Source organism: Ambystoma mexicanum, chromosome 9 (assembly GCF_040938575.1).
Source record: "Ambystoma mexicanum isolate Mex_15411 chromosome 9, UKY_AmexF1_1, whole genome shotgun sequence".
Classification (NCBI taxonomy): domain Eukaryota; kingdom Metazoa; phylum Chordata; class Amphibia; order Caudata; family Ambystomatidae; genus Ambystoma; species Ambystoma mexicanum.
The window spans coordinates 126,385,540-126,408,350 of NC_090931.1; the positions used below are offsets into that span (position 1 = coordinate 126,385,540).

At 44.4% G+C, this 22,811-nt stretch overlaps 1 protein-coding gene across 1 annotated transcript in view; it reads right to left on the reverse strand.

The window, feature by feature from the left end:
- Positions 1–22,811, reverse strand: part of TEX12 (testis expressed 12) — a 427,517-nt gene that overhangs the window by 388,098 nt on the left and 16,608 nt on the right. The window contains exon 2 of the mRNA XM_069617299.1: positions 19,649–19,730. Within this exon, the coding sequence (XP_069473400.1) occupies positions 19,649–19,729 (81 nt within the window). The 5' untranslated portion in view covers position 19,730. The remainder of the gene's footprint in view (positions 1–19,648; positions 19,731–22,811) is intronic.

A 22,811-nucleotide genomic window follows, 5' to 3' on the forward strand; every position in this document is an offset into this window, starting at 1 on the left:
GGCTGGTGGCAGTGGTAACTACCCTATTTTTCCTACCGCGGTTATCTTAATAGCCCTGGTATTGTTTTAGGCTATCTTGGTAGCCTCAAACTTAAACCCGCTTAACCATATTGTTTTTTATTTGGTTCCGGTTGGGTTTATTCGCCATTTATTTTTGGAAAAGTCTTTCTCGTGTTTTACTTTGCGAGCCAAACCAGGTTTAGTTCCTTTGTTCGCCATCCTTTCGCAGGCTTCTACACAGAAGCCCTCTTTAGGTGCCTGTATGTCTGGGGGGACAGGATGTAAGGGAGGGGTTTAGGACTCTCTGCACAGGGTCTCCTTGGAGACCCATGTCGCACTCTGATCTGATTGGCTGTGGTGACTGTCCCGGCGGGACAGCCACCCTGCTGTGTGATTGACAGCCAGGCTGTGTGAATGGGGGAAAACTGCATAAAAAGCAGGTCATACTCCAATGACAGGGAAGATCTGCAAGGAATCTTCTCCCCTTGAGCTGGTGGGAACAACCAGTTCACCAAACTGCTTGCCAGGCCTCCCTTCTCTGGTCGAATTTGCTGTACAGAGCTACAGTAAACCGGATAGCCAGGAGGAACGGACCCTGCTTGCGTTTTAGGGAGCGCACCTTTTATTTGTTGCTTTGCTCTGCTGCTGGTTTCTTCCCAGGGCAGTGCATGACCCTCCAATCTTCATACTTCGTGTCAGTCCGACAGTCACTTCAGGAACCTTGAGCCTGCAGGACCTGCCAGAAACGTCCGCCTCAGCTACAGCCTTCTTCTCCATTTAAGGTACTGTTCAAATCCGGTTGTTCGTTTCGTCCAGCCGCGGTGAAGGTGTGTGAAACCTTTCGCCAATCCGAGGGCTTGTCCTTCTCCACTCTTTAAACTTTGTTCTGAACTCTTGGCAAAGACTTAACCACGAACTACCCTGAACTGTGTGATCTTGAGCAAGACTTTGACCCATTGACTTTGGGCCAGGCCCCTTTTTAATTTGATTTCCTCACTGTAGTTCCTTTTTCTAGATTGCCCCGCTTACTTAATTGTTGGTGCTACTCAATTTCTGCCTAACGTTGTCTTTCCCTCCCTTTTTGAATTACTGGAGTGCCATTTTGCTCACACTTGAGTTTGAGCCTAACTTGTGCAGAATCTATTGGGTGTGGTGTAGTGTGTTAGTAATGTGATTTTCTACTGCTTAATAATAGTGAAATGTTTTACAACTGATGTGTAAGGGAGTAGTTTCTTACCTGTAACTCCATTCCTCCAGCGTTGCTATCTTTCATGGATTCACATGCTTAGAATATTCCCCGTCAGGCTGGGAACCCTAGGTATATTTATTAAATGTTTTCCATTGGAAAAAACTCAACACTATTGTGTCCTATCTACGCCCTTTTGGGCTGCTTACGTATGACCCAATAGGACGTACGGTATAAATAGCCCCGCCCCGCAGCTCCCTTCAGATCTTAACCCCCAAAGTAGTAGGGGCATATCAAGTTTGCATTCAGGGGAGGCCGGCGGGCACATGTGAATCCATGAAAGATACCAACACTGGAAAAATGGAGTTACAGGTAAGAAACTACTCCCTTCTCCAGCATTGGATCTTTCATGGATCTTCATGGATTCTCTGCCACATACAGCTGGAGCAAGTCCGAAAACCACGACTAGCTCGCCCAGTGACGAGCAATTAGAATCACACGACATGGATATTTGTGAATCCACTGGAGGGTCCGTTGAATGAGCGAAAACGGAGGGAATGCATACGCAAACCTGCCCTTCCACGGGAAGGAGAAAGCCTCCCCCAGCGAGCCGGGCTGTGGCCATCTGCTGGCGAAATGCCTGCACTTCTTGTTCTCTCGGGTTGTGAAAAGATCCAGAGAAGGAGGACCCCATTTCTTGAAGATGTTCGACAGTTGTTGATCGTTCAACTCCCACTCGTGGAGTTGGTTCATCTCTCTGCTGAGAGAGTCTGCTTGTACATTGTGGTAAGCCACTATGCTTATTTCTTGTTCGAGGGCCCAATGCCATATTTCCTGGGCTTCACTCGAGATCGTTCTGGAACGAGTGCCCCCTTGTTTCCTAAGGTAGAACAATGTTGTTGTATTGTCCGTTAATATTCTTACCACTGATCCCCGTATGCGCAGTAAAAATGATTTCAGAGCCCAACATATCGCTCTTAACTCTAGCGCATTGATGTGAAGGGTCGACTCTCCTGGGGGCCATTGGCCTTGAACCTGTAGAGGTCCCAGATGGGCTCCCCATCCTGTCTGAGATGCATCCGTTACAACCGTCAACTGAAGATCCGGTTCCAGCAGAGGCATTCCTCTCGTCAGATTGTCAGTGAAGTGCTTCTAGAAGCTTGCTGCTGATCCTCAACTTGTCGGACCACAATCCACGACTTTGAGACCATCGGTCTGCCAGAAATTCCTGTGTCGGTCTCATGAAGAGACGCCATTTGTTCACTAGCGGAATACAGGACGCCATGGCTCCTAGCAGCGACATGTATTTTCTGACTGACTAGTCCTGATTGAGTTTGGAACTCTGTGCCCAAAAATACCAAGTTCGTTGAGGGAGCCAAACATTTTTCGAAGTTGATTGCAAAGCCTAACCGCTGCAGCAGTTGCATAGTGGCCTCTAGGCTTGCTTGCGCCACTGCCGGCGACGAGCCCCTTACCAGCCAGTCGTCCAGGTAAGGGTAGACGTGATGACCTTTTCTTCGTAGCCATGCTGCCACTGGAGCCAAGCATTTCATGAACGTCCTAGGAGACGATTTCAGGCCGAATGGAAGCACTTTGAACTGCTAATGACTCTGACCCACCACGAACCTCAGAAATGTTCTGTGTTGTCGACCCATGGGTATGTGGAAATATGTGTCTTTTAGGTCTAACAACACCAGAAAATCTCCCGGCTGTATAGACCGGATGACCTCATGAAGCGTAAACATTTTGAACTTCAGGCGTTGCAGAGTCTTGTTGAGAGCTCGAAGGTCCAGAATGGGTCGCCACTTGCCGTTGTTTTTTTTTACCACAAAGTAACGGGAGTAAACTCCTAGACTTCTCTCGGGCAGCCCCTTTTTGCAGCATAAGCACAACCACCTGCTGTAATATGTGAAGATGGGGGTTGCGCTGAGTACACAGGTGGAATTTGAGATGGCCTAGTTTTACCGTGTCTAACACCCAACGGTCTGATGTTATTCTCTCCCACTCGCCGATGCGACGGGACACTCTGCCTCCCAGGACATTGTCATTGCTGGGACTTTGATTGCTTACTTTTGGTGGACGAAGACTGTCCTCCTCTCCTCCTAGAAACCTAGAAATCTCGGCTTCTTCGTGTCGCCTGGACAGCTCGCCTGTATCCTTGGGAGGAGTATGATGATCTGTTGAGACTCCGATCCCTGGATGCCACAAACTGGGAATTCCCTGAGGCTCCGCGGAAGGGGCGAAAAGGCCTAAATGCTCGACCACTTTGTAAGGCTCCCAGCGACCATGCCGTGTCTGAATCTTCCTTCATGCCTTTTTAGGGCTTCGTCCACTTTCTCCCCGAATAACTGCTCAACTTCACATGGGATATCGAGCACCTTATATTGGACCCCTGGCCTAAAGTTTGTACATTTTAGCCAGGCTTGTCTTCTTAACACCACTCTGTTATTTATTTGTTTGAATCCCGACTCCGCCAAGTCCACGGCGATGTTGATAGAGTGGTTTGATGCCTCTTCCCTCGCACGCACCAGTAACATGGCTGTTTTCCTGTGCTCTTCAGGCAGGTGTTCCAATATGGGTGCCAAGCGATGCCACATTTCACGATCGTATCTTGACATGATAGCTAACGAGTTAGCCGTCTTGACCGTCGTCGCTACCACTAACAAGACCTTCTTACCAAAGGCATCCTGCCTTCTAGCTTCACTGTCCGGAGGGGTTGTGCACTTGTGTTGCGATCTGGCTTTTCTGCCAGCAGCCGCTGACACTACTGATTCCGGGGAGGGCTGTGCGGTCAAACATTTGGGTGTAGAATCCGGGGATTTTCATTTCTTTTCCAACCTGCCCTTGATTGCAGGTTCCGAAAATGGATGGCGCATGGTTCCCAAGCCTTCCTGCCAAACGTGGTCCAGAATGGGAACCGAGAAGAATGACTTTCTCCTTTTCCCCATATGGTCAAATAAGAAGCATTCCTTCTTCTCTTCCTCTGGGGTCAGACCAAATTCGATACAGGCTTTCCCCATCATAGCATGAAAGGACCCGATGTCTTCTGGAGGTGACGACCTTGCCGGGCTTCTAGGAGCTTCCACTTCTGCCTCCGATTCCCATGTAGGATCCCTCGAAGGGGACGATGAAATGTCTGAGAAGGAGTCTCTAGGCCCTTGATCTGACTCATAATCTTGCAATTCACACCTTCTTCCGGGTGTGAACGGGGAGGTTCTTCACTAACCGGACGGGAGATCGGCAAACCAGTCGTTGACGTTGACCGTGGAGCGGGACCTGGCGCGTCGTCGACAGGTATCACTGGTATCCCTGGAGGTGTACGGATGGGGGGGTAACCTTGCAGCTAATTGGCTTAAGAGAGATTGCAGCGTGGTCAACACTTGTAAAGATAACACCGACTGCGGATTTAGCAGAGACGAGGTAGTGGGGGCATTTTGCATCCCTGAGACTGTCGACGGGCCAATGCCCTGTAAGCCAAGATCAGCTGGACAAACAATCTGTTCACGGTCTTCCTCCATCGACGATACTGAGAAAGCCGATTCCTGCTGTAATAGGTTATCCAGCAGAACTGTATCGTACACTGCCGGTTGCCAAACCTCTGGACGATCCACCGTCGACGATGGAAGTTTTGGAGCCACTTCAATGGTCACTGCCGGGGTCGACGAGGCCACTCAGGTATTGACTGCACAGGCGGTAGTGAAGCGGTCGACGATGGGACTCCCGTTGACGGCGGTGGTAGTTGTGACGCAGGCTCTTTAGGCGATCCTGCCTTTTTGGAGCTAGACCTGTGCTTCGTCGAGTCTCTACTTGAGGAAGACCTATGATGGTCCCCTGAGGAGGAGCTTTTTAAAGGGTCTTGTCCTTTTTTGACAAAGTGGAAGATTTTACTTGTTGACGGTCCTGGTCCACACGACCATGCTTTGATGGTAGTTGTGACGCAGGCTCTTTAGGCGATCCTGCCTTTTTGGAGCTAGACCTGTGCTTCGTCGAGTCTCTACTTGAGGAAGACCTATGATGGTCCCCTGAGGAGGAGCTTTTTAAAGGGTCTTGTCCTTTTTTGACAAAGTGGAAGATTTTACTTGTTGACGGTCCTGGTCCACACGACCATGCTTTGATGATGAAGAAGAGGCGTCTTTCGCTGGATGTTTTCCCAACGAGGAACGCTTTTCCGTAGGACGTGGCTTCTTCGTCGGAGGCTCTGCTGATACAGAGCGGTGATGAACTACAGAGGACTTAGGCCTCGATGCCAGACTGTCTGCAGACCCTACCTCCGATGAAGGGTAGGCCCCTTCGTTCAGCCACGTCACTAGACGCCTATTACGGTACCTCAGCCTCTTCTGTGAGAACCCCTTACAAATATCAAAGCTGTCCGCAGAGTGATGGGGATGAAGACAATAAAGGCAATCCATGTGACCATCTCCTTCGTAGACTTTCTTCATGCCGCACGTGGCACACGGGCAGAACAACACCTTCCCAGACATTGGGAAAGAAAAATTCAACCTTTTAAAGAGTAGAAACACGAGGCGATCCCGACTACTTTGGAGACGGTTGAAGTCTGAAGGGAGCCGCGGGAGCGGGGCTATTTATACCGTACATCCTATTGGGTCATGCGTAAGCGGCCCAAAAGGACCTAGATAGGACACAGAAGTGTCAAGTTTTTTCCTATGGAAAACCTTTAATAAATATACCAAGGGTTCCCAGCCTGACAACGGGGAATATTCTAAGCATGTGAATCCATGAAAGATCCACTGCTGGAGAAATAAATGTATATTCTTTTACTCAGAAACCTTGAGTCAGTGTTTGTTTGAATCATAGTAATTGCTGTCCTTTGTGTAACTATTGATACTGCTCACTTGCTCTTGAGATAAGTCTGACTGCACAGCCATCGCTACCACTTTACTGTGTAGTACAGGCTTGTACCAAAGGTGAATCTGTACTGTCATGTGTAGTCTTAATTGTGTGTGGTGTTCCCAAAGGGTACTGCCTATAATTCTGCCTAACACTGGTGGCAGCGGTGGGATCAAGTATAGTGATTACACTTAGAGTTCTGCTATTACCTTTGATCAACTAATCACAAGGCTAAACATCACTAAAAAGCAATATTAATCATGTCTGATATGGAAAGCTACAGTCAGGAGACCCTCCTTAGTTATACTGTGGATTATCTGAAAAATCTATGTAGAGAAAGGAATCTCTCTGTTAAAGGCAAAAAGTCTGAATTGATTGAAAGGTTGTTAGAGAAACAAAGTCTGGAGGGTGGGTCTGAAATCTCTGACCCCTCAGCAAATGCAGCAAATAATGAGGATGATAATGTTTCTATTATTGATGAGTTAGAGGAAGTAGATGTGTCTCGCAATGTAGGCCCCACTGCTCCCTTACCTGCTCTCCCACGTCAACCGTTGGCCACTGGGACCCCTACAGGTCCTACACTCAGTCCTGAGTTCATTGCTCTAGAAAAGATGAGGCTTGAACTGGAATTTAAAAGTATTAATGCTCAAACTGAACAAAAGCATCAAGAACGTAAGCTCAGAGAAATAAGGTTCAATCATACATTAGAAATGAAGAAATTGAAACTGTCCATTGAAAATGCTTCTCTCCCAGAGTCTTCTAGGTCTTCCAGTACTAAGAGATCCCATATGCCTAAAGAAATTGTGGGTATGTATGAGGGTAAGCCTGATATTTTGGATTGTTGGCAATGTTTTAATATAACCATGGGATGATTCAGGACCTTACAGGGAATCAGTTGCTTCCCTGGCTCTTCTCTAGGCTACCCACTGTTGCATTTGATGTTGTGATGGAGCTGGGGGAGGTGGATAAGATGGATTATGAGTGTATGAGATCCCTTCCCAGTACCTTAAGAGGTATAGGACCTTCAAAAAGCATGATGATACACCTTGGGCTACCTGGGTATGTGAATGTTTGAAAGACTTTGATGGTTGGGTTAAGGGTTACAAAGTAAACACTTATGAAGGTATGAGAAATCTTGTTATGTTGGAGTCAATTTATGATGCCTGCTCTCCTGAGCTCGGACAGCACTTGGCTGATTCTAAGGAGATAGATCCAAAGAAGTTAGCTAAGGCTGCTGACTTGTGGGTTGCCAACAGGGCTACTCACAAGGATTCTGGGGCAACTCAGAAGAAGGAAGAGGGAAAGCAGCCAAAGAAAGATAACAAGGAGAATTCTAATACCTCCAATCCAAAAGAGGGCCACAAACAGCAACATAAGGGTAAACTACAAGGGAAACCCAAACCAGATGGAGGTCAGAACAAACCCCCATTCATCAAGACATTTGGGAAATGTTATGTTTGTGGGTCAACTGACCATGTGAAAGGGGATCCCAGATGTAAGGGTAAACATTCAGGGGTCCACACTGTCTCCTTAGCCTTCTCCCCAGAGGAAGAAGTAACTATAGCAAGTGATAACTTTCACCTACGGGCTGATGAACCCTTGAGAGTCTCAGCTAGTGTTTCTTTAGTGTCCATGGGCTTGTGGGAACAACAGAATTTAGATGTCTATAATTCCATCCCAGATAATACTAAATAGTATTATAAAGATAGTGTTCTTGTGAATGGCCAGGAAACTCCTGCCATCAGAGACACTGGAGCCAGCATAAGTGTGGTGGATGAATCATTTTTAAAGGTGGAGGATGTTGCTAAGGCACCCAAACGCCTCCCCAAGTTAGCTGGAGGCCCTGTGCAAATGCTTCCCCAGTTACCAGCTCTCATCCAGTGTAATGATATGACTGTCAATATACCTGTTAGTGTGAAGTGCCTGGGAGAGTCCTGTTGGGTAATGATCTGAAAACTCTTGGAGTTGTGTCAAGTACCCCCAGGCCTCCCAGTAAAAGGAGACAGGAGCTCACTATGCCTGCAAGGGAGAGGACCTTAAGAGGCTCTCCAGGGGAGCTGATAGAGGAAAGTATCGCTCCCACTCCACAGGAGTTGCTCACTGCTATTTCTGGAAAGAAAGAGGCAAAGGGGAAACCCAAGACCTCAAGGAAAAGGTCAGACAGCATACCTGTGCTACCAAAAAGGACATGCCCAAGATTGTCCAACGTCACACCTGTGACTCCTCCACCTGCTGAGGCAGAGTGTGAGATACAACCATGTGTGGTTGATGCAGTTTCTGAAGAGTCAGATCTGGAGGAAGACACTGTTTTGGTTGGAGATCTTAACCCTGTTGACCATCCTGAGCTGCAGTCTTTACTAGCAGATGGTGGACCCAACAGGCCAGACTTCAGCAGAGGACAGAGAGTGTCCTACTCTCGAAGGTCTTCGACAACAGGCTGCTAACCAACTTGATGGGCAAGAGGTTAGAAAGCATAGGTTAAGCTGGGAAGATGGCCTCTTCTACTGTGAACCAACTGAGTCTATCCCTGGGTACTGCAAAAGAATTGTAGTGCCCCTTGCCAACAGACTCCAATTCCTACAGTTGGTCCATGAGATACCTTTGGCTGGTCATTTGAGTTTCAAAAAGACCAAGGAAAGGCTCTCCCTCTACTTCTACTGGCCTAAGATGGGTTCAGAAGTTGACAAATTCTGTAGGAGCTGTCACACTTGCCAAACCTCTGGCAAGAGTGGAGCCAAGAATGTGGCACCCTGGTTCCTCTCCCACCTTTTGAGAGGGTGGGCATCAACATTGTTGGTCCCCGTGACCCTCCCACATCTTCAGGGAACAATTTTATCCTGGTTGTAGTAGACCATGCTACAAGATACCCAGAAGCAATACCTATGAGGACTGTTACGGTTCCGGCTGTGGCTAAGGCTCTACTTGGTATTTTTACCAGAGTAGGGATTCCTAAGGAAGAGACAGGGGATCCAATTTTATGTCCCACTACATGCATGCCATGTGGAAAAACAGTGGTGTCACTTACAAGTTCTCTACAGCCTACCATCCACAGACAAATGGATTGGTAGAGAGGTGTAATCGAACTATGAAGAGCATGATAGTTGCTTTAGAGGAACCCCTTAAGAGAAAGTGGGACCTTCTACTGCCATGCCTTCTCTTTGCTTATAGAGATGTCCCTCAGGAGGGAGTTGGATACAGTCCCTTTGAACTTCTCTATGGCCATCCACTCAGAGGTCCATTGGCCCTGATTAAGGAGGGGTTAGAGAGTGCTCCTTCCCCCAAGCCAGTCAGAGTGACTGACTATGTGATAGGTCTCCGGAGGAGAATGTCACACATGATGGCAGAAGCTAGTGATAACTTACTTAAAAGCAGGTCAGGCTCTGGTCAAACATTGGCATGACCAGAAGGCCAGCATGGTTGAGTTTACTCAAGACCAGCTTGTGTTAGTTATGGTACGAACAAGGCAGAGGGCCTTGCAGGACAAATGGATAGGACCCTCCAAGGTTGTGGGTAAACTTGCAGAGGTGAAATCAGGCAGACCTAAGGAGGCTCCCAGAGTCTTTCACACCAACCGTTTGAAGGCATATGTCTCGAGACCAGAAGTGGGAGCTTTGCTTCTAGCTTCAGCTCAAGAGGAGGAGGAGAGTGAACCTCTACCTGACCTCCTCAGAGGCCAACCTTTGGAGGAAAAAAAAGGAGTCAATCTCTCTTCTCAACTGACTTCTGAACAACAGGAGGAGTGCAAAGTTCTGTTAAATCAGTTTGCCTCCCTGTTTTCCCTTCCACCAGGCCTGACCCTTTGGGGCCAGCATGATATTCTCACTGATGACTGTTTACCTGTGAAAAGCAGAGATTACAGAATGTCAGAACATGTGAGATCCCACATAAAAGGAGAGGTCAACAGGATGCTTGATCTCAGGGTTATAGAGCCCTCTACAAGCCCATGTTCTAGTCCAGTTGGTCTAGATCCAAGGCAGGATCCAAGGAGTTGATATTCTGTGTGGACTATAGAGCTCTAAATGCAGTCACAAAGACTGATGCCCATCCTTTGCCAAGGACAGATGAACTGGTGGACAGACTTGGTTCAGCCAAGTACCTCAGTACATTTGATCTGATGTCAGGCTATTGGTAAATAGCCCTGACAGACCATGCCAAGGATAAAACTGCATTCTCAACCCCAGCAGGTCTCTACCAGTTTAAGGTTATGCCTTTTGGGCTAAAGAATGCACCTGCAACATTCCAAAGGATGGCCAATCAAGTAGGTTCTGAATGGGATGGAGGACATCTGCATGGCATACTTGGATGACATTGCAGTGTTCAGCCCTACATGTAAAGAACATATTGATCACTTAGGATATGTTTTGCAGGCTCTTGAGCAGGCCCATCTGAGCACCATAAAGGCAAGCAAATGTCAAATTGGTCAGAGCAAAGTGGTCTACCTTGCTCATGAGTTAGGATGAGGTGAAATAAGGCCATTACCTACCAAAGTACAAGCTGTACAAAACTGGGCCACCCCTACTACTCAAACCCAAGTGAGAGCCTTCCTAGGTCTCACTGAGTACTATAGGAATTTCATAGAGAACTATGGGACCTCCTCTCCAGGAGTGCACTCAAGCCTTTGAAAACTTGAAGAAAGCCCTTTGTCAAGCTCCAGTCCTAAGATCTCCTGATTATCACCAACCCTTCATTGTGCAGACAGATGCATCCAATACAGGTATAGGTGTAGTCCTTAGTCAACTGGATGGGAAAGGTAGGGAGCACCCCATTTGCTTCATCAGAAGGAAACTGAAGGAACCAGAAACAAGGTGGGCAACCATAGAGCATGAATGTTTTGCTATTGTTTGGTCTCTGAAGAAGTTTAGACCATACTTGTATGGATCTACTTTTGTGATTCAGACAGACCACCAACACTTAAGGTAGTTAATGCAAATGAAAGGGGAGAACCCAAAACTTCTAAGATGGTCAATCTGCCTGCAAGGGTTTGATTTCACCATTGAGCACAGAGCAGGATGTCACCACCAAAATGCGGATGGTCTCTCTAGGATGTTTTTTGCCGACTAGAGGTAGAGATTCATCCAGGAGTGGATTAAATCCACCTGTAGCTTAGTCTGGGGGCTGGGGGGTGAGTGTTAGGGAGAATTCTCCAGAATGGCTAATTTCCCTTAGCTACTGTATCCCTCAGCAGCTTTGCTGGATTTCTATGATTTTTTTTTTTCACCTAGTAAGAGTGTGAGCCTTTTTTCCCACTCTTATATCTGTTTTGCTGTATGTGTTTAACATGTTCTTGTGTTCATAGACTGTGGAGCCTCACCTACTCCATACGCATCATCTTTCTACTGCGTGTTACACAGCACCTTCAGTGCAGTGACACAGGGTTGTCTTTTAGGCTTCCCAACTCTGACTCCATTTTTCTGGGACTGACTACTGTCTCCCAGAAACATGTAAAGTTGCCATTGACTTTATGATATGATATGGCATTTGTAACACGCCTATACACACGTGTTTCAAGACTTTATTAGTCTCTTTTAAAATCCACAGACCCAGTACAAACTATCTTACATAGAGTTCTGGAAAGGGTTAATACTTATCCCTTTGTCTGTTTTTCCTGGAGCATTGTTTTGCACCCTTTCCATTAAGACTTGGCTGGTGGCAGTGGTAACTACCCTATTTTTCCTACTGCGGTTATCTTAAATAGCCCTAGTATTGTTTTAGGCTATCTTGGTAGCCTCAAACTTAAACCCGCTTGACCATATTGTTTTTAATTTGGTTCCGGTAGGGTTTATTCGCCATTTCTTTTTTGAAAAGTCTTCCTCGTGTTTTACTTTGCGAGCCAAACCAGGTTTGGTTCCTTTGTTCGCCGTCCTTTTGCGGGCTTCTACACAGAAGCCCTCCTTAGGTGCCTGTATGTCTGGGGGGACAGGATGTGAGGGAGGGGTTTAGGACTCCCTGCACAGGGTCTCCTTGGAGATCCAATGTCGCACTCTGATCTGATTGGCTGTAGTGACTGTCCCAGCGGGACAGCCACCCTGCTGTGTGATTGACAGCCAGGCTGTGTGAATGAGGGAAAACTGCATAAAAAGCAGGTCTCTGGGGCTGGAAAGGCAGAGTCGCCACTGGAAGGAGAGAACCAAAGAGGAGCTGATAGAAGAGGACCCCTACAACGACTGAACCGCCCGGTGAAGCCCTGCTGCAGGTCTGAATCTTCATACTCCAACGACATGGAAGATATGCAAGGAATTTTCTCCCCTTGAGCTGGTGGGAACAACCAGTTCACCAAACTGCTCGCCAGGCCTCCCTTCTCTGGTCAAATTTGCTGTACAGAACTACAGTGAACCGGATAGCCAGGAGGAATGGACCCTGCTTGCGTTTTAAGGAGCACACCTTTTATTTGCTGCTTTGCTCTGTTACTGGTTTCTTCCCAGGGCAGTGCAGGACCCTCCAGTCTTCCTACTTCGTGTCAGTCCGACAGTCGCTTCAGGAACCGTGAGCCTGCAGGACCTGCCAGGAACGTCTGCCTCAGCTACAGCCTTCTTCTCCATTTAAGGTACTGTTCAAATCAGGTTGTTCGTTTCGTCCAGCCGCGGTGAAGGTGTGTGAAACCTTTCGCCAATCCGAGGGCTTGTCCTTCTCCACTCTTTAAACTAACTTTTCGTCTGACCAACTTCGTTCGGAACTCTTGGCAAAGACTTAACCGCGAACTACCCTGAAATGTGTGATCTTGAGCAAAAGACTTTGACCCATTGACTTTGGGCCAGGCCCCTTTTTAATTTGATTTCCTCACTGTAGTTCCTTTTTCTAGATTGCCCTGCTTATTTACTTGTTGATGCTACTCAATTTCTGCCTAACTTTGTCTTTCCCTCCCTATTTGAATTACTGGAGTGCCATTTTGCTCACACTTGAGTTTGAGCCTAACTTGTGCAGAATCTATTAGGTGTGGTGTAGTGTATTAGTAAAATGATTTTCTACTGCTTAAAAATAGTGAAATGTTTTACAACTGATGTTTAAATAAATGTTTATTCTTTTACTCGGAAACCTTGAGTCAGTGTTTGTTTGAATCATAGTAATTGCTGTCCTTTGTGTAACTATTGATACTGCTCACTTGCTCTTGAGATAAGTCTGGCTGCTCAGCCATCGCTACCACTTTAATGTGTAGTACAGGCTAGTACCAAAGGTGAATTTGTACTGTCACTTGTAGTATAAATTGTGTGTGGTGTTCCCAAAGGTTACTGCATATAATTCTGCCTAACACTTCCATGTCAAGAGTCAATAATCAATTGCAATGGCTTGCATGCGACAAGTGCCCGTTTTGAGGCATGTATCACAAGAAGATATTGATACATGCATGTTTCAGAGAAAGCGCATTATCTCAGTAATGACACACAGGATGGAATGATTGCCAGAGACATGATCAGATGTGTAATCAACTACTAAGCTCCTTCCCCTATACTTGGGATATTAGCCATTTTGATTTTGTCGATCTCAGGAACCACATCATTCAATAAAATTAGAGCATCATCTCTGAGCCAGGGATCATTTATAAACATTACATCCCACATACTTGAATACAGGATTTGGTTATAAACATTAATTGAAGTATGTAAAATATGTATTTCTGATACTATATGAAGTTTCATATTTGAATCAGTAGCCCTTTTTATAAAAGATGCAATTCCATAACAAAGTACAGGTTTCTAATTTGAAGGAAGCAACCTGAGCAGAAGATCAAACGTGCTATTTGTGCCTTTCAAAATTACGATATTTTGAAGAAAATTAATACTGTTTGGCACCAGTGTCCCATAGTACCCAAGAGTCTGAAATCCTCTAAGAAGTATTTAAGTTGAGTTTGTGATTTGATCTTCTGCAGCCGACTGTAACCGTTACAAATGGATGCACATGGCTTTGGCACACTATGCACCATATTTTGTGCACCTACAAGGAGGCTAATGAAATACAACATTTAGTCACCATCTATGTAAGTAAAAGCAACCAAATTCAGAATTCAATAACTTTAAAAAACTAAAAGTAGAATAAAAACAAATATGAGAGTTTAGAAAGCCTGACAAATATAGTTTAAAGTCAGTGTAGCTTCTCTTCCCTGGCATCATCAATTAGCTTTACAGAAGGGCACATATGCAGATCAATGGGTATTGTTTAAAAGTGTACAGACTGTGATCAGGCACATTGTGAAACAATCAATTTCGGACTTAAGACCATAGTCTTCAGATGAGGCCTGTACTCAATAAATGTATGTGGCACCGTCAGCAAGATCAACAAGGATGGCCCGGAGGACCAACAGTGAGAAACCAGAGTCTCACAGTCATATATGGGTAGATGATTTTAGCACACAAGACCCTCTGAAAGACAACAGAGGCCAGAAGGGAAGCAGCCACTTGGCAGAAGCCTCTCCGCACACTGATCTGCAGCCCACCCAGAAAGAGGACAAGAAAGAGGACAAATGGTTTGGCTCACAGGAGGAAACTGGTTCCAGGCAGAGGGGAAAGAGAAGGAGTGGAGGTGACTCCACACATGCATCCAATGCCAGGACAGAAAAATAATGAACTATCTCCCGCCCAACCGATGAAACTACAGCATAAGAGACTCACAATCAAAAAATGTACCCAACAAAGCACCTTCCCAAACCCTGTGATTACCTTGGGGTTTTCTTACAAAAATCCACTGGACAGAAACAGAGATGAGGCAGAACCGTAGTCCACCAAAAGAGGGGACGGCAAGTACTAGGAAGATAATGATCCCCAAGTGGGCAGGGACTGACAGTCAGGCACTTTGTAAGGGTATCCTAGGGAGTTCGAGCAGAGAGATTAAAAGAGAAAAAACAATCCTTCATTCCCTGTTGTGTGATTCTCTTCTTAGGACAGCCAGGGAGAGAAAAGAAGGCATATCCTCGGACCTACTAAAAGCTCCAGAACACGTGCCACTTGCGAAGATAATAGACAATGCCTATATACTTAACTAAGGTACTCGACCATCGTCAGGAAGCTGTCAAAATGAAAAAGTCTGCAATCCCAAAAAAAATGAATTCTAACTCACCCTACCACTAGGTTAACAAAATAAGGCCAGGCACATATCTCCTTTCTCCTGATTGTCTTTCCTTGCAATGTCTCTCTTTTGTTTCAGGTGTCTTATTAGTAGGCTAACTTTAATTAGTCTCTTGTCACCTTCTGTACAAATATGAAATTATTGTGAATTACTATCTACACAGGCTGCGCTTGGTAACCAACGTAAAGCCACTGATGTGCAAAATTTAAACAAGAATGATGGGGAATTAATCACAGAGATATTCTACTGGTTTATTAGTAACAAAGAGCAAAGTTGTTCATTCACAGGTAAAGTGTAACACATCAATTGTGTTGAATGAGTCTGAACTTGGATGAATTACACAGAGCAATTTATATGCAATCAATAAAACACCCACAATTTATATGCAATTGCGCAGCATATTTGTTGAGTACTTCAAAAACCAAAACTTGAATGAATCACATTGTTTGAGATAGGCTTATTCGCCAAAACACACACAATTTATATGCAATTGCGCAGCGTATTTCACATTAAAGAAAAGCCAAGAATTTGCCAAAACATGCCAACACGTGTTTCAACCAAAGAGGTCGTCCTCAGGGCATACAAATGTAGTTTACCATTTGCATTAATCTATAATTATTGAACCTTGGCTTAAATATGATTGAGGTTTCCTAATACTTGATTCAACTTTCAGTAGTTGAGAGATTTAGTGATTTCTACATGCTTGACTGGACAGGGTCAGTCTTGCAATCAAGAGGTAGTTGTCGTTCGACTGATATGCCGCTGTTGCAGTATAATTGAAATGTAACGCACGTTTTTAGCGTGCCTTGCCTTTAAATTCGGCCGTAATCGGCATACGCTCCAAAAGTTGATGTGCTCAATGGCTCAATGGCCAGTATTGAGAAACAACCGGCCATTGAGCACATCAACTTTTGGAGCGTATGCCGATTACGGCCGAATTTAAAGGCAAGGCACGCTAAAAACGTGCGTTACATTTCAATTATACTGCAACAGCGGCATATCAGTCGAACGACAACTACCTCTTGATTGCAAGACTGACCCTGTCCAGTCAAGCATGTAGAAATCACTAAATCTCTCAACTACTGAAAGTTGAATCAAGTATTAGGAAACCTCAATCATATTTAAGCCAAGGTTCAATAATTATAGATTAATGCAAATGGTAAACTACATTTGTATGCCCTGAGGACGACCTCTTTGGTTGAAACACGTGTTGGCATGTTTTGGCAAATTCTTGGCTTTTCTTTAATGTGAAATACGCTGCGCAATTGCATATAAATTGTGTGTGTTTTGGCGAATAAGCCTATCTCAAACAATGTGATTCATTCAAGTTTTGGTTTTTGAAGTACTCAACAAATATGCTGCGCAATTGCATATAAATTGTGGGTGTTTTATTGATTGCATATAAATTGCTCTGTGTAATTCATCCAAGTTCAGACTCATTCAACACAATTGATGTGTTACACTTTACCTGTGAATGAACAACTTTGCTCTTTGTTACTAATAAACCAGTAGAATATCTCTGTGATTAATTCCCCATCATTCTTGTTTAAATTTTGCACATCAGTGGCTTTACGTTGGTTACCAAGCGCAGCCTGTGTAGATAGTAATTCACAATAATTTGATATACTTCAAGGTGATAGTGGCAGATCATCTCACTACCTACACGACAGCAGCTCAACCACAATTTTACTTTACTTCCTTTCATGAAAATCCAGTTGTGCGCATTCCTGACTAGGGCTTCACTTCCACATACCGTATTTTCAGGTTCTGTACAAATATGTGTAACCTTTCTCCAAGTTCTTTGGGAGTTCCATCCTCTTTAGGGATTTTCTTCCAGGAATCGCTTTTAACTCTCTGTTTTACCTTTGTTCCACGCTGATATGTGTTTGGCACTCCTGTAAGATACTTTCGTAGATGGGAGTTGCCTTCTTAGTAGTTAATGTTCCCCCTCTCCTGGATGGGGTGGTCTTGTATATAGGCTTCACTTGTCGTCACTTCATAGAGTTCTCTTTCTCTCATTAGAGTATTCTCTCTTTGATTTGACCCTGTCTTCCCATGGTATTTGTGCCCCACTCTTATTGTGATTCTCTTTTTTACGTTATTATCGTTCCATTTCATCAACTTTACTGTCTCGTCAGTTTCACTGGAACAGTTTCTCTTGTTACATTATGAATCCGCAGCAGCCTCCCGGGTCTCCCATTCTCCCCGTTATCTCAGAATCTTCAGGGGAAGGGCTCTGACAACTCGGTTCACTCGGGTTCTCTTTGGCTGTTCCAGTTCTTGGCTTTCTCGTTTTCTCTGGCGTCCCGCTCTCGGTCCTCTCACTCTGCGTGAACACATACCACTGTGGGTAAGCCGGCAGTTAGATGATTTTTCAGTGGAGTGGTTTCGGCATCGTTGGATGGCCCCTCTGCCCACCACGAAGTCGGCGTGGTCATGCCACCACCGGGATTTAGACTATTTGCCTTTGCTTACCTATCTGTGCCAGCGCTGGGCTTCCAGCGTTTTGCTCTTGCTCTTAGAGCGAATCTGAATGTCACAGGCTTCACAGCTCTCCTTGGCTCCACCTCTGTCAGGTGTGATGTTGGCAGGGGGCTTCCGCCAATGGCGTCTGCATCTCTCTGCTTCGCCTCGTCTTAGCATATGCTCATCCTCTAGCCTCCTCATCTCAGTTAAATGAAGGTCTCCTTTTAAAGAGGCAGATTTTCTTTATTGTCTATATATTTTCGTTTTGTCTTCAACCAGGCCTCTGAATTTTATTCTGTCCTTCACATTAGAAGGTCCCACAAATGCCACCATGGTGAACGAGTTAGGGAGTTTCTCACATGAACAGGAGTCCTTGTCCCCTAAGGGGGGAGTCTCTCCCAGTGAGGTCCCACTCACCCAGACCCCTAGGGAGAGTCTTGCAAAGCGGTTTCACCTCTCTAGCCTCAGGAGAGAAGGGACAAATTCCTTTGATTCGTCAGACTCCCCTAGGAGTCTACCAATCATTGTGTCCCACCCCTGGTCCAGTGGGTTCCCCGGTTACTGCCCCCCAAGCACCTGTGACCCAGGCTGCCATCTATCCAGGGCCCTTGTTACTTTTAGGGGCTGTGGCTCCTCCCACTTCTCCCTCCGAAATCTTTGTGGAGTCAGCCATCTTCCTTTTGCCTGTTGGTTCCTTCCTCTCGCTGCAGGTGATGTCAAAAAGGGGAAACCTTTGTTTTGAGGTTGACCCATTCCCGCGGGTCGCAGAAGGGTATTTCGGGCCCGAGCATCTAGTGCCATGGAGTCAGTTGCTTCCAATTCTGGTGGCTTCCCACCCGCCGCTGTGCTCACACAGGAGCCTTGCAGTGAAACTCACTGTCTAGCTGCGTCTTGTTCTGGCCCTGCTTCGTCAGCCAGTAACCTGCCATGGAAACCATCGGGTCAGCCCCGTTGGTAAGGGGTTCGGGGATTGAGGACTCATGAACAGGTGCTGTGCTCGTGCCAGAGCCTTGCTGTGAACCTCGCCGAAGACCTGCAACCTGTTCCGTCCCCGCCTCACCGGCATAGGTAAGGGGGTCGGGTATTGAGGCCTCCGGCTCACAAATAGGTAAACAGAGCCACAGACCTGCCACTATGCACTATATGCATTACTCAAGTGTGCAGACCTTTTGCTATGTGCAAATGTGGTATGTACAGAGTAAGAGTATGTACCACTGAAATATAGACCACATCATTTATCTATGAACCGTCATTAGAGCATTGGTTGCTTACACAGTCTGCTGCTCTTTATATGCAACTCATATTTAGGAAAATGAGATTGCAGGCTTCAGCTGCGGAACACGTTACAGATTGCATGTTCCCTACCACTGATATATACAAAACATGGGAGAGGCTTTGCGTGCTGACCATCTGTGATCCTCAGAGCTCCCGGCCAGTAGCGAAGTACAATGTGTGCAAGTCTAAGTTTGGAATGGATTTTTCAATGTTTGTGTCTCAGGCAATTATGCTAATCACATCTAATCTGGATTTACAAATCATGCTTTACTCACTGATCAACCATGGGCCTGTTTTACCTCACTCAGGCCCTGATTCTGAACAGGGTGAAAGCAGTAGGAAAACATGCAAATAAGGCATTTTGCACTTTCTACTGCCTCAGCCCCATGCCTGTAAACACTGAACTATATTATTTACGTGTAATAATGTGTTTTATGTTTTTGGTTAGGTGGATTATCAACCAAGAGAACACATTTTTTCATACTGTATGTGTTAAATTACATATAATGATGATTAATGTCTTTTTGATCATTATTAATAACCATGTTCTCATTATGATTTAATATTGGTCACTTTGAATATAATTGGTGATTAAATCAGAACTTTTTAAATTATTCAGTGAACATAAAGAAATTATTTTGTTTACCCAAGGGAACATATTTACTTTATTCTGGTAATCTTTCTCTGGCCTCTGCTGCAGTTTAAGGAAGAGATACCTCTTAAATCTTTTGAGGCCTACAAAATATTAACATTGAGCAAAGGCTTAATGGAAATGCATACTTTTACAGTGAGACTTTTTATTACAAGTATACATACCTCTCCCGCTGTGTTGCACATCGCTAATCCAGAAGGCCCCGGGCAAGACAGTGTGCCCTTCTCAGTAGATGAAAAGTTCATGCTGAATCCGAAAGAAACAAAAAAGTTACCAATTAGAATTAAAGCTGCATTAAACACAGCAATTTGATGGAAGGCAGAGAATTGATAAACAACCAGGAGGATGCAATCTTCAAAGAACACATTTAGCTGATTGTTAGCAAACATTATGTTTTCTTGTATGTAAAACTAAAGACGACACCAAAGCTCCAACATGCATGACATCCATAATCCCAAGGATGAGGTAAGAAGAAATATGTATACTTTTATAAATACGCTCCTCTTCCAGTCCTCTAATTTAACATTGCTAAAAAGGGGTTTGAAATGTCTGCGAGCTATTTAGCCTAGTTACCTTGATACCAACAGCTACCGGGATTTACTTTTAGCTCTCCAGTCCAACTGGTGTCATGCAAACATAGCAATGTGACATTAACTTTGTGTATTTGTGAATGTTTACAAAGAAGCATTAGGGCACATCTAGAGCACATTTAAAGCACAATAGATCATACATATAGGACACAAACATTACATTTGCATCTCATGGGACACTTAGATTTGCAAAGCGATATAGACTAGCTCCCGGTACCCCAAAGGTAGCTTCTTCCTACTGGGTGATGCCCGATATCAAGAAGCTGGTCATCAAATCTCAATTCCAAACCATGTACAACATGGCAGAATATGTGGATAATCATTCAATTTAATACACATGGTGACCAATGTCTGATAGTTATCCAGGTCAAGATCATAATATTTCATAATGTATAGTTTATTGGAGGAAGAAAAACAAATGAAAAGCTAAGAGAAATGGGGCACATGGATTTTTTCTCATTTCATCCACAATGAAACTAAAGTGAGAAAGTTCCCAGTGAAATTCAGGAAAGATAATACTATCTGGTTGCTAGTTCAAAATATCTAATGGTCTGAAGCAACCTACTTCTTGATTGCTGTTAGAACAGTACTGAACAAAGATAGATGTTGGTTTCCTTCTTGGGCAACCTTACATTGCTAATGTGGGGGGGGGGGGGAAACATTTCAAGCTGAAAGCTGCTAAGCATACATAAAAAAGTTCTTCGCCTCCTCAATTTCTCCACATTAACACAGCACACCATTGAGTATCACAAGTGGTAAATGCACATTTTGAGGCTTGGATAATGTGTATGTGTACTCTCCATATACATACTATTACGCAAGCTCAGTTCAGCATGCACTGGTTCCAACCACTGGAGAAAAACATGCAGCGTGTCAGTGGAGAACTCTCTGGATAGCCTAGATAATTTAACTACTTCATTAATGAGAAGGGAGAGGACAAAGAGCCCACCAGATGGAATGCCCCTGATATGGTGCACACAATGGGCATAAAGGAACGTTGACAAATTAATGAATCAGGACATGCTGCTTTCACATATACATTGCTGGTGTGAAGTGAAATGATTAGCAGTAACCTCTGAATCAATGTTATTGGCAGCTTGGGATCGGTCGGCTAAGGACGCCTGGAAAGACCTGTTGACTCATGCTACGTTTCCATCAATGGCTCCACAACTGTCATTGACAAATCACAGCACTGTGTTCTGCAAAATTCCAGACTATGATATGCACTCATAAATAGATGGCCTAAAATCCTAAAAACCAGCTTGATGGTGAGTTTCGTGATTAACAGATGCAACACGACTGGTCTTATTATTACAATGTATTCATAGCAGACATATGCTTGTACCCCCTGCTTTAGTTAAACGGAACAGGACATATCCTATGATCATGCAGATCGACAATGGTTACAAATACCTGAGCTTAATAGGAACATATTGCTGAGTCCTAGGATAACCTTTATTCAATATGAATATGTGCATTGTGTTTAATATGCACTGTAAAAACGTCCATTGGGTAGATTCTGCTAGATTAGACCATCAACCAAAATGAATGGCGCAAGCTGTCACTTTCTTTCACTTGATGGGGGCTTGTAGAGAGAATCATAATTATTATCACAAGGTGATTGACACAATAAGCAACATCCTTGAGATGCCTGTTTCCTATTGTTTGCCTTGTTGGGCTGTTTATAAATAAGGAAGATCTAAAAAGATAGAGTTCATTTAACTAGCTATATTATTGGCTAAAAGGCACATTTGCTACAATAGTTACAGAAAACTCAAGCAATGAGCGAAGACTGGTTCAGAAACATAATATATAATTGCACTGTTGAATCCAACTATTGCAATCTTGTGAATCTTTGATCTTGATCAAGGAACATATTGGAAATATGTGTTTTATTTTTTTATTTATACTTTTTTAACAATATCATAACAAGCAATAAGAAGAATATGAATTACAGCACAGATTCCGTGAATTAAATACATTCACTCTACTAGACAATATGAATCTACAATTAAAAATAAGGTAATTAATACAATGAGCTAGATAAAATAGTCAGGAATAAAAACAAAAATAAAGAAGAGAAAGGAAAAAGGAGAAAAAAGAAAAAAACACAGAAACACATTGATAATGTACAGATCTATGTGATTACTGCGATGGCTGAAAATCCCGACTTTTTTTTGTAACCCCTTTACACCACATATATATCCAGGGGGAGAGCCCCTGTAGCCCGCCATATTAATATTATATTCTATACCCCCCACATATATATGTGGGGTAAGGGGGGTCCAAAAAAGAAAAGTCGTCATTTTCGCCCGTCGTAATTGTGAGAGCGACATTTTGGTACGATTCCATAATGTACCATCACACATCCAAACCAAAGCCCAGTAAGTAGCAACTTTTAAAAAATCATCCCTAAAGATCATTAAAGGTTGACCACACTTCTTCATACATATCCAAGTGGTCTTTATCTTTGTATAACACTTTCTAAAATGTAGATAACACCACCAAGTCATGTATCCAAGAGTCTACCAGAGGTTTTTTTCTCCTCTTTGCGCAAACACCAGTACTCTGACTAACCACATTTGTGAACAATATGTAGCCCCTTTACTACAACCACTCAACCATAATAGTGTGTGTTTCGGACATCTTTCACTTGATGGGGGCTTGTAGAGAGAATCATAATTATTATCACAAGGTGATTGACACAATAAGCAACATCCTTGAGATGCCGGTTTCC